An 11,864-nucleotide genomic window follows, 5' to 3' on the forward strand; every position below is an offset into this window, starting at 1 on the left:
GGACGCACAGATCTGCCCTCACAGAGGAGGGAGACCTTGTACCTGAAGGTGGGCGGGGGGGGGGCTCTGCAACTTACCTGGCTGCTTCTTGCACCTCGTGGCCCGACTGAGGGCTGCTGGGAGCAGGGGGCGGGGCTTGTTGCAAGTGCCCGCCCCCGAGCTCCTTACTGCCAGAGCTCCGCTCCTGTGCGCTCCAGCAGGAAATGACCCCTGTGTATGCCTATCGCCACCAGGGGTCCGCGGTTAAAGCAGGAGCTTGGTCCCCAAACACAAAAGAGACCTAGAATCCTAGTCCACCTCGAGTCCACCAATAGCACCCTTGGTGGGAGATGCAAACCCTCCAGTGGGGACAGAGGTGTGCCAGGTGGAGTGTATATAGTTTGCCTTGCAGGGCCGGTTGGTGTGTCTTGTTATGAAGTACAATGAACACGTCTGAACGCATGTTGTGGTCCGAGTTCTCCATGCATCAAACCCAGTACTTTTCAGGGGCTTAGGGAGGGGGCCTTGGTAAGGTACATAAGGCCACACAGTCCGCCTTCCGAAGCAGACGTTTTCTCCAGAAATGGAATAAATGTTTTAAATAAATAAATAAGAGATTTATGTAGTCTGGAGATGAGTTGTGGTTCCGGGAGATCTCCAGCGGACCCCCCCCCCGGAGATTGGCAATCGCCTCTCTCCACCTTCTTGTACTTTTCCATCTCTCCTGCTCACTCTCGCATCTATCTGGCATCACCTGATCTCCCTTGTCTCACTCTCTCACCCTCTCCTGACGCACGCATTTCGAGGAAGCGTCACTGCCACAAGCACAACACAAGATGTGACTTCCTAAACCTCCCCTGGCCTGAGAAGGACTCACGTGCCTTTCCAGATGACCTGCTGCATCCAAGGGACGCCCGCTGCACTTACTAAACAAACTTGTTTTAAAATATAGGAACGATGTTCTAAAAATGGCGTCACGAGACTTGTGCACAATGAATATGCCTTGCTATGCAATTAAGTAGTAAAGGTAAAGGTTCCCTTGCTCGAAAGCTAGTCGAATCCGACTCTAGGGTTGCGGTGCTCATCTCCGTTTCAAAGCCGAAGAGCCAGCGCTGTCCAAAGACGTTTCCATGGTCATGTGGCCGGCATGACTAAACACCAAGTCGCATGGAACACTGTTACCTTCCCACCGAAGTGGTACCTATTTATCTACTTGCAATTTCTTGCTTTCGAACTGCGAGGTTGGCAGGAGCTGGAACTAGAGACAGGAGCTCACTCCGTCATGCGGCACCCGGGTCTCGAACTGCCGAACTACTGACCTTCCACAGCCTGCAGTTCAGCGTCTTAACCACCTGAGCCACCGCAGCTCAAGTAAGCTTTAAGTAGTAAAGCCAGGTTAATTCTTGAATGGCTTCATTGGCATTTCTACAAGTGGGGGATCTGGGGGAGGAGAATCCCATTCCCTTTGCTGGTTCCCCCTCCCCATACCGTCTCCCCTTGCCTCTGGTTCCCCCTGCCTGTGTGCTCTGGCTCCCCCTTTCGCCCCCCCATGTCCCCTTTCCCTGCCACTTGAGATTTGTTTAAAATAGGGTTGCCAAGTCACTTACCCGGCACAGCGGGGGAGACCCAGTTCCGGTCGGGGACATTCTCGCATATGCAAAGCGTGTGCGCGGCACGATGATGTCACCTGGAAGTGATGTCATCACACTGGGCACGTCGCCGGCAGATGCTCTAGCAATCAACCTGCAAACTCTATGGTACCATAGAGTTTTCAGGCTGATTGCTAGAGCATCAGCCGGCAATGTGCCCGGCGCGATGACGTCACTTCCGGGTGATGTCATTGCGCCGGACATGTCGGCCCGAACTGGGCACTTTGGGGGCGGGGTTCCTCCTGCCAGCCTGATCCAGACCAGCGGGTTGGGGGTCCTTTTGGTGGGAACCCCCCCCGGGGACTTGGCAGCCCTAGTTTAAAAAAACAGTACAGGAATTCAGCCTTCTGCATGCCAAGCAGGTACACTGTGATTGAGCTACTTACAGTGCAAACCTAAGCAGAGTTGCACCTTTCTAAGCCCATTGGCTCCAATATATATGCGTCAATCTTTTTAACTGTAGCCTCAGAATATGCTTTGAATAGAACTGGTATACTGTGGTGGCGAAAATAATGGATCGTGTGCCAGTCAAGTCTGAGGTTCAAATGCCAGTGGGCAAAAAGAAGCAGAAGGCAGAAACCAGAGGCTCAGGGGCCCTGCATCTGTTGGTTTTTACCTTTGTCATCATTCAAGTCTGAGAGCACTTTACCAGGAGCCTTTCGACAAGCCATGATTCTCTCACCCTCAGCCTCACAATACGGGGATGATAATAAGACTGGGTTTTTGCAAAGACAGCTGATGCATGGGTGGGAAGGGCCGTCAAATTGCAGCCGACTTATGGCCACCCGAGCAATGGGGTTCCAAGGCAAGTAGGAAGCAGAGGTGGTTTTACTACTTTGCACAGAAGTCCCGATCAGACGGGTCTTTAGATCTGCACCAGGCATGAGTGCCTGGTGGATCTAAAGGTCATGACCAGACAGCAACATCAGGGAGACGTGCCTCTTCCGTGAGCATTCCGTTTTGCCATGCTTCGGAGCCGTACTTAAAAGATACTAGTTAAAATCTGGAGTTTTTGGTTCCCGGCGGGCCAATTGCGGACTTTCCCCCATCTGATCGTTCCAGTGCGCAATCCTCCCATTGGGATGGTCTGACATCAGACCATCCCGAGCGGCCGCCTTTTAAATATTCTAAGCGATACGCGCATAAACGTGTAAATGCAGGACAGCCGCAGAGCTCCGATCAAACGTTCTGGACAATAAAGCACTGGCAGTGCTTTAACCATTCAACTTCACGCATACGTGGCAAAACAAGTACACGTGGAGGTGCAGATGCGCATGCGCAAACATACTTTAAAAAACAAAACAAAACCCCGACTGTGCAGCTCCTTCAGGTGGATGCTGTCTAGGCAATCCACCGTGGAGTACGCGCACAGTAAGGGTAGCTGTCTGGTCGTGCAACGCTGGATAAAAAAAGATCTGGATCAAATTAGAGCCGGGCCAATGGCGGATTTAGCCGCCCGTCTGAACGCACCCAGAGACTGATTACTTACTACTGTAACTCGCTCTATGCTGGCCTACCCTTGAGACTGACCCGGAAAATCCAGCTGATCCAGAATGCAGCAGCGCAAGTCCTAATGGGAATGTCACACATGGCACATATACAACCAGTGCTGCACCAGCTACATTGGCTTCCAGTGGAGTCCCGAGTCAGATTCAAGGTTTTGGTACTGACTTTTAAGAGTGGTCTGGAACCAATGTATCTATGGGACAGTCTCCTCCAGTATGTCCCCGGGAGAGCCTTGTGCTGTACCGACAACGACTTGCTGGTGATCCCTGGCCCTAGGGAGGTCCGGCTGTCCTTGACCAGAGCCAGGGCCAGGGCCAGGCCTTCTTGGTCCTGGCCCCAACCTGGTGGAACTTTGTGACAAATGACATCAGGGCGGGATCTTATGCAATTCTGCAAGGCCTGTAAGGCAGAGACATTCCACCAGGCTTTTGGTTGAGGGCAGCGACGGTTACCTAATTGGCTGGCACCCTTCCTCTCCCCCACCCTTTTCTGCTCTGAGCTCCCTCTCCCCCTGCCCAGAAAAGGGGCCGGTAGTCTGGAATTTGGACAAAAAATATAGGAAGGTCGCCATCTTGGATTTTCATTCTGTATGGTAATCTTTATTGTTGTATATTGAATTTCAATGCTTTCGCATATTTTATGGCCAGTGCAAGCTGGGATAGGGCAATTAATAAATCTAAATAATAACAACAACAACAACAATATACTACTTTACACAGAAAGTGATTAAAATGTGGAATTTGCTGCCGGAAGATGTAGTGAGAGCCACAGAAATAAACAGGAGATGAGATAGATTCATGGAGAATAAATCTATCAATGGCTACTAGCCATGGTGACTGAGGGGAACCTCCACATTCAGGGGCACTAATCCTCTGAATCAGGGGTCATTTCGTAGAAAAAGACCTAGGGGAACTCATTAGCATAACTCATTAGCATATGCCACACCCCCTGACATCAGGGGCCCGGCGGTGGACCTGCAAGGCCGGCGGGAGTGCGAGGAAGCCCCGCCAAGGCCCTCCCTGGCCCCAGGCAGGCAGGGGTGGGGAGAGGTGGGGAGGAAGCAACTTACCCTCCCTCTTCTCCTGCCTTCTCCTGGCTGAATGAGGGCTGGAAGCGGGGCGGACGGAAGCGGGGGGCGGGGCTTCATCGTGTGCCCCGCCCCCTGCACCTCACCCGGGGGAACTGTGATCCCCCGCGTTCCCCCCCCGAAATGACCTCTGCTCTGAATCCCAGAGCCAGGAAGCAACCTCAAAGGAAGGCCTCGGCCTCTGGTCAGCCACTGTGTGAGACAGGATGCTGGACTAGATGGGCTATTGGTCTGATCCAGCAGGGCTCTTCTTATGTTGGCATTGTCTTCCTCTGCAGATTCTTCCTAGGTGGTCTCCCTTCCAAGGACCAGCCCTGCTTAGCTTCCAGGATCAGGCTATACCATGTCGAATTTCCTCCCAAGGCAGCTAATATGTTATACAAAATACTACATAGTGTCTTGAGGAAGCAGTGCCACAGCAGTGGAATAGGAGAATTTTAAAAAGGGTTTTCTAAAAAAAGGAGAAAATGTCCAGGAGAGAAGACCTATAACTGCATTCTAGATTCTAGATTAATTAGGAAAAGCATTATTTTTATACCCACAACAAAACATGGACCTGCAGATGTTTTCAAGCAGTCTTCTAAGAGCTTCATGCGCATTTTCTGGAGCTCTGGGCTGTCCCACTCTTCTGGTTCCACTCCCCAGTACAGGTCGATCACCTGGAAATCCAACATACAGCACTGTTGTTAAACGTGTCTTAGAATTTAACACCATAACAGACGACAATGAAAGAGTCAGTGAACAGATCGGTTCCACAGACATATGCCCGACCATCACCTCTACCAATGTTCCCTCTAAGCTACGGAGTCTTGTGAGCAAAAATTCTACTTTGTGAGCTACTGGCATTGAAGTTGTGAGCGAGCGATTTGGCAGCTGCATAAATTAGTTTGCTCTGGAGCCATCTTTCCTGAGTGAAGACAGAAATGTGTGAGCCGGAGGCTAAAAAACTGTGAGCTGGCTCACACTAACTCAGCTTAGAGGGAACACTGGCTGTGACATGAGGACACTTTACACAGTCATGGTATTTGCCACACAACAACCTCTCCTGTGCTGTATTTAGTTCTGCAAAGCATTGAAATTGACACTTCCCGTTCCATGATCAGTTCTGGGGTTGAGCCCTGAGAGGGTTAAAGAAGTGGCATCATGGATTTGGAGCACACTATGTTTTGAGAGCAACGCCCATCCCAAAATGTCTAGTTGCATACAGTCAATAGCTTCAAGAGAAGAAGAACAGATTGGATTTATACCCCGCCCTTTAATACCCGAAGGAGTCTCAGAACGGCTTACAATCTCCTTTCCCTTCCCCTCCCCACAGCAGACACCCTGTCAGTTAGGTGGGGCTGAGAGAGCTCTTTCGAGGACTGCTCTTGAGAGAACAGCTCTGAAAGAATTTATGGCTGACCCAAGGCCACACCAGCAGCTGCATGTGGAGGAGTGGGGAATCAAACCCGGTTCTCCCAGATTAAAGTCTGTACTCTTAACCACTGCACCAAACTGGCTCTCAAAAAAATGGCAGAGGGAGAAAAGACCCAGCCCAATCTAGTGACCGGACTGAGAAGTGGTAGAAAGTGTGGTCCAGTTGCATCTGACTTATGGCAAGAGATGTTCAGAGGCTGCGATATGCCCGGTACGCTTGATCGCGTTTCCGGTGGAATCCCGTGGCATCCGGCGGCCGCCCATGTCCTGTCGTGAACAGGGTTTTTTCCCCACGTCTCCACAGGATGCGCACAAGCACCCAACGGGGCATGCACACAAAGAGGCCCCCCTCCCACTGCAGCAAGGCTTACCACCTCTGGAGGGTCGCTATGGCCAGTGTTGCGCAGGCGGTTAGAGCAGCTGTGACAAGGGGGCCCACCTCCCCCTCCATTGGCTATGCCTCGGAGCTCTGTTGGGGTCCGGAAGCGTCTGTCGCCCTCTCCGGTAAGCCCACCCCCCGCCTTCGGATGTGCAGATATGATTGCTCAGTCATGCGTATGCACAAACTTCAGTTAAAAAAAACCCTATCCCGTTTGCCACGGAAGCGGCGCCTAGCTATTGCTGGTGTGATCGCGATGCGACGCTTCTTTGCTGCGCTGCAGGATGGTCGTGTGATTGGCACCTCCCCCCTAAACACGGGACCTCGACAAGATGTCTGATCGTGCAACCACACATTATTTTGCTCCGGGGCAAACAGCCACGCTTCCCCCCCACATTTTCCTGGCCGTGTGACCGGGACCGGTTTGCCATTGCCCCAGACTTCCTTGGTGGTCTCCCGTCGAAATACTAACCAGGGGCTGACCTAGCTTAGCTTCTGAGATCTGGCAGGATCGGCTAGCCTGGGCCATCCAGGTGAGGACTAAAAGGGGCCCAACATGCAAAGGAGTTCCTGCTACAAAAAAAAGGCCCTGGTCCTTCTGCATGATCAAACATGAATTGCAAACGCTGCACTTGGAATTTAATCCCAGGCACACGTGGCTCCACTATGAATTGGGATCATGTGTGTGAAAACAGGAGCTTCAGCCTCCCTCCACTACAGTGGCCTTCCTGGGTGTTATTTGCCCCACTGGAGAAACCAGCACAGTGCTCCCCACCAATGCTCCCTCTAAGCTGCGGAGTCCTGTGAGCGAAAATTCTACTTTGTGAGCTACTTGGCACTAACGTTGTGAGCGAGCCATTTGGCTGCCGCATCAATTAGTTTGCTCTGGAGCCCTCCTTCCTGAGCGAAGGCAAAAAGTCTGTGAGCTGGAGGCTAAAAAACTGTGAGCCAGCTCACACTAACTCGGCTTAGAAGGAGCACTGCTCACAACACATCGCTGATCGCAAGGGCCTTGGGAACAGGAAAGCAAAACAAAGAAAAGTCACAGCAGGCTCCCCCCGGTTAATCAGTAAGGTTTCCCAATCTGGTTTGGGAAATAACTGGAGTTTTGGGAAGTCAAGCCCGGGGAGGGGAGGGTTTGGGGAGGGGTGGGACCTCAACTGGGTAGAATGCCATAGAGTCTACCCCCTCCAAAGCAGCCCTTTTCTCCAGGGGAACTGATCTCTGTCACCTGGAGGTCAGTTCTAATTCTGGGAGGTCTCCAGGCTGCACCTGAAGGCTGGAAATCCTATTAGGCTGCGGTAGGGTTGCCAAGTCGATCTTCGCCGGGAGCGGGGGGCTCCCGGCTGGTGTTTGGTGCGCGCGCGCGTGCGTGCCACATGCACATCACCCGGAAGTGACATGACGACGCCAGGCACACTGGGGGCGGGGCCACAGCCATACAAGGGAAAACCATAGAGTTTTCCCTCGGATGGCCGTGGCCCCACCCCCGGTGTGCCCGACGTGGTCGCATCACTTCCAGGTGACGCGCACGTCAGGGAGGAGTGCCCCCCGGGGCCTGATCCGGCGCCGCCGGGGAACGGGCCTCTGGGGCGGGGGTTTCCCCACCCCCCGGGGGGACTTGGGAAGCCTAGGCTGCGGTCACACACGCTAAACAACCCACTGTCAATCCACTTTCATTGCACTTTCCAACTGGACCTTTGCTGTGTGACCTGGCAAAATCCAGTTGGAAGGTGGATTAATTAATGTGTGCGACCACAACCCTAGTTATAGTCTCCAAAGCAGACGAGGCATACGGTCAGACAGTCCTCATAAAGACACTCCTTTTTTTTTGCTGCTTAATATTTCGTTTCTTTGGCAGCCAAAGTCATGATGAATATAAAATGGCAGATGGCCTGCTCCTCAGAGTTCCCTTGGAGCCTCCAGATCCAATTTGAATAATGCTAATAAGATGCAAGGCGGTGCACGGGGGAAGAAAACGGCTACGTTTATTTAAAGAAATTAAGTGATGCAGTGTGGTTTCACTTCATATTTTAACTCAGACGGGAATAACAGGCATTATTGCGAGGCAGTGTTTAAAGAAGCAATGTCCAGAGAAGCAGTCTTGGCCAATGCATTTAGCATAACAATGGCAGCTCACTTGCTATCCCCCTGTATCCGCCAATGTTCTCGTCTTGAGACCAACAAAAAACCCTCACCTGTGACAGTGATGTGGTTGGCAAAATGTTTACAAGCGCCTTCCAGCAGCAAAGAAGCCATAAAGGTAAAGGTTTCCCTTGCTCGAAAGCCAGTCGAATCTGACTCTAGGGTGCGGTGCTCATCTCTGTTTCCAAGCCGAAGAGCCAGCGCTGTTCGAAGACGTTTCCATGGTCATGTGGCCGGCATGGCTAGATGCCGAGGTACACGGAATGCTGTTACTTTCCCACCGAAGCGGTACCTATTTATCTACTTGCAATTTCTTGCTTTCAAACTGCTAGGTTGGCAGGAGCTGGTACCAGAGACGGGAGCTCATTCTGTCATGTGGCACACTCGGGTCTTGAACAATGCTCCCTCTAAGCTGTGGAGTCTTGTGAGCAGAAAATCTACTTTGTGAGCTACTAGCATTAAAGTTTTGAGCAAGCAATTTGGCTACTGCATGAATTAGTTTGCTCTGGAGCCGTCCTTCCTGAGCGGAGACAAAAATGTGTGAGCTAGAGGCTAAAAAACTGTGAGCTAGCTCACACTAACTCAGCTTAGAGGGAACACTGGTCTTGAACTGCTGAACTGCCGACCTTCTGGTTTGCAGTTCAGCAACTTGACCACTGCGCCACCGCAGCCCATGCTACAGCTTATATACTCTTGGTGGTTCCAATGCTTGTGCGCATGCGGCTATGAAATATATTTTTATTTTTTAATTTTATTTAAAACATTATTTGCTGCCTTTCTTCCTTATGGAGTTTGAGGCGGCTTACAAACACGGATAAAACTCACAGGACAAAATACAGGACTGTCACTACATCCTCTGGCGGTGAATTCCACAAAGTAGCCTTTCCTTTTGTCCATCCTGAGCCTACTGCCCATCAGCTTGATTGGATGCCCTGGAGTTCTACCTTTTGGGGAGAGGGAGAAAAATTTCTCTTTGCCAACTCTCTCCACTCCATGCATAATTTTATAACCTTCCCCCTTACTCGTCTCTTTTCTCAACTGAAAACTCCCAGCCTCTTCAGCCTTTCCCCATAGGGAAGGGGCTCCAGACCCCCCCTCATCATCTTCGTTGCCCTCCTCTGGATTTTTGCAGCTCTAACATCAGCATTAACACTGTGCATCACCAAAGCTCCACAGCAATTAAATGAATTGTGAACAGAAAGGAAACTGCAAGAGGGAAGCCTGGCTATACCACCTGATGTCCGACTGACATCCTAGGTCTGGCTTCCATGCACCGAGCATAGTTGCATCATCTCAGTTTAATATTTTTGGCAGAGAGCTACAATAATTTCCGTGCCCGATCAGGTGTGCACATGTACTGTAGCGGCAAAACAAGAACCTATTCTCATTGTGTTTCCCTCCCCTAATTTTCATCTTTTGTCCAAAATTGCCCAACTTGATGATTTCATGTCAAGGCCCTAGTAAATTGCTGTTGTTGGAGAAAACTGGCAAGAGCCAAGAAACATCTCGTTCAGGATACTTATCCCTTACAGACAAGGTGGACTGATTGAAATCATGTGATTTAAATTGCTAAGAAAAAAATGGCAATTTAAATAAAAATTTCCACGTACTGTTCAGGAGTTTCCTTTTTAAAAAGTGCACTAATTGCTTGCTATGGCCATTAAAGCATGTTGAGTTAAAACTGAACCAGCTTTATGCAACTTCAGAAGGTACATTCCACATTTCTCACATGCAGAAAACATTTCAGTGGGCTTGGCCTAGAATAGCACTAGGTGGGATTGCGCTGTTAAAATATTTAATGTAATCTTTTGACTGTTCTGGAGTATTCTGTAAAAAGACTCTTGTTGAAAATATTAAGAGGTTTGCTTCTTTCCAACTTCCCTTAAGGTTTCCCTGTCTCCTCTGACAGTTTGAGATCCAGTTTAGTGTAGTGGCTAAGTGAGCGGACTCTAATCTAGGAGAACCGGGTTTGATTCCCCACTCCCCCACACACAGCTGCCGGTGTGACCTTGAGTCAGTCATAAGTTCTTCCAGAGCTGTTCTCTCAAGGGCAGTTCTCAAAAGAGCTCTCTCAGCCCCACTCACCTCACAGGGTCTCTGTTGTGGGGAGAGGAAGGGAAGGAGATTGTAAGTCACTTTGAGACTCCTTCAGGTAGTGAAGGGTGGGGTATAAATCCAATCTCCTCCTCCTCCTCCTTCTCTTCTTCTTCTTCTTCTTCTTCTTCTTCTTCTTCATCATCATCATCATCATCATCATCATCATCATCATCATCATCATCACTGCCATATTTGCCCCCATCTGGTTTGCCAGGTCTGGGCTGGCAAATACCTGGACATTTTGGGGGGTGGAGCCTGTGGAGGGTGGGGTGTGGGGTGGGAGGGACCTCAGCAGGGTATAATGCCATAGAGTCCGCCCTCCAAAGCAGCCTTCTTCTCCAGGGGTACTGATCTCTGTTCTCTGGAGATCAATTGTATTGGTAGGAGATCTCCAGGAACCCCCTGGAGGCCGGCTACCCTAACCCCCGCCAAAAAAAGTAAATAATCTGAACTTGAAACAAGGGCTGGGAGTAGTTACTTGACAGGTCAGTGCTCTCCATGTAGGAAGGCCAATGTCCATGTCCTTTGATATTAAATATTATACTACTGAGCAGGGCTCTTTTTGTAGAAAAAGCCCAGCAGGAACTCATTAGCATAATAGGCCACACCCAAGAGCAGGGACTCATTCGCGTATTGGGCCACACCCCTGACAGCACAGCTCATTAGCACATTAGGCCACACCCCCATGTTACCAGAAGTGTGGTTATCCAGCCACACCCACCTTTCCTTTTTTATTCTGTTTACCTTGTTTGTTGTCAAAACCCAGGGCTTTTTTTGGAGCAGGAACTCCTTTGCATGTTAGGCCACACACCCCTAATGTAGCCAATCCTAATGAGTTCCTGCTGTTGGGTGTGGCCTATTATGCTAATGAGTTCCTGCTGGGCGTGGCCAACTCGGGTGCCAGCCGGAACTCCGTTCCTGTGCGTTCCTGCCCAAAAATAGCCCTGCTACTGAGCCAATTGTAGAGCTCAGGCAGTGGCTAGCCATGAAACAGAAATAAAACTCACCCCCAGGAAGAGCAGAAGGTGACATCTGTGGTGAGTCACCACGTGGTGACTTCCCAGTTCTTGTCCATCAATATCAAGCCACAATATAATTATATGAACCATGACATGATCTACTGACTGATCAAAGTGGGCAGACGTGTTGGTCTGAAGCGATAGAAAAAAGTTATCGAGTCCCGTGGCACCTTTAAGACCAACAAAGTTTTATTCAAGATGTGAGCTTTCGTGTGGACGCAGACTTTGTCTGACATTTTGAATAAAATTTTGTTGGTCTTAAAGGTCCCATTGGACTGTAACTAGGACCTAATGACTGATAAAGATGTTCCTCCATAGTTTTCAAACAAAGAAAAGCAGTCTTTCATACACTTCCAAGAAGGTCCTGAGCTCAATTTTAAGAAATTTTAAGCTCCAACCATTCTCCATGGAGTCTTTCTCCAACCTATGGAGACTTCTTCCACATTAAGTGGCTCTTTCTCCAACAGAAGAGCCATTTAAGTTGGAGAAAGGCTCCTTAGTTTGGAGAAATGCTATGCTTCAAAACGTGAACCAAAATAGGGTTGCCAAGTCCATCTTCCACCCCCAGTGGGGGACTTTGGGGGCAT

General features: G+C 50.1%; 1 protein-coding gene across 1 annotated transcript in view; it reads right to left on the reverse strand.

Moving 5' to 3' along the window:
* NWD2 (NACHT and WD repeat domain containing 2) overlaps window positions 1-11,864 on the reverse strand; it is a 130,250-nt gene that overhangs the window by 28,779 nt on the left and 89,607 nt on the right. The window contains exon 5 of the mRNA XM_015418172.1: window positions 4,764-4,880. Coding sequence (XP_015273658.1) covers window positions 4,764-4,880 — 117 coding nt within the window. The remainder of the gene's footprint in view (window positions 1-4,763; window positions 4,881-11,864) is intronic.

The sequence above is a fragment of the Gekko japonicus genome, unplaced genomic scaffold (assembly GCF_001447785.1).
Source record: "Gekko japonicus isolate JY-2015 unplaced genomic scaffold, Gekko_japonicus_V1.1 scaffold55, whole genome shotgun sequence".
In the NCBI taxonomy this organism is placed as follows: domain Eukaryota; kingdom Metazoa; phylum Chordata; class Lepidosauria; order Squamata; family Gekkonidae; genus Gekko; species Gekko japonicus.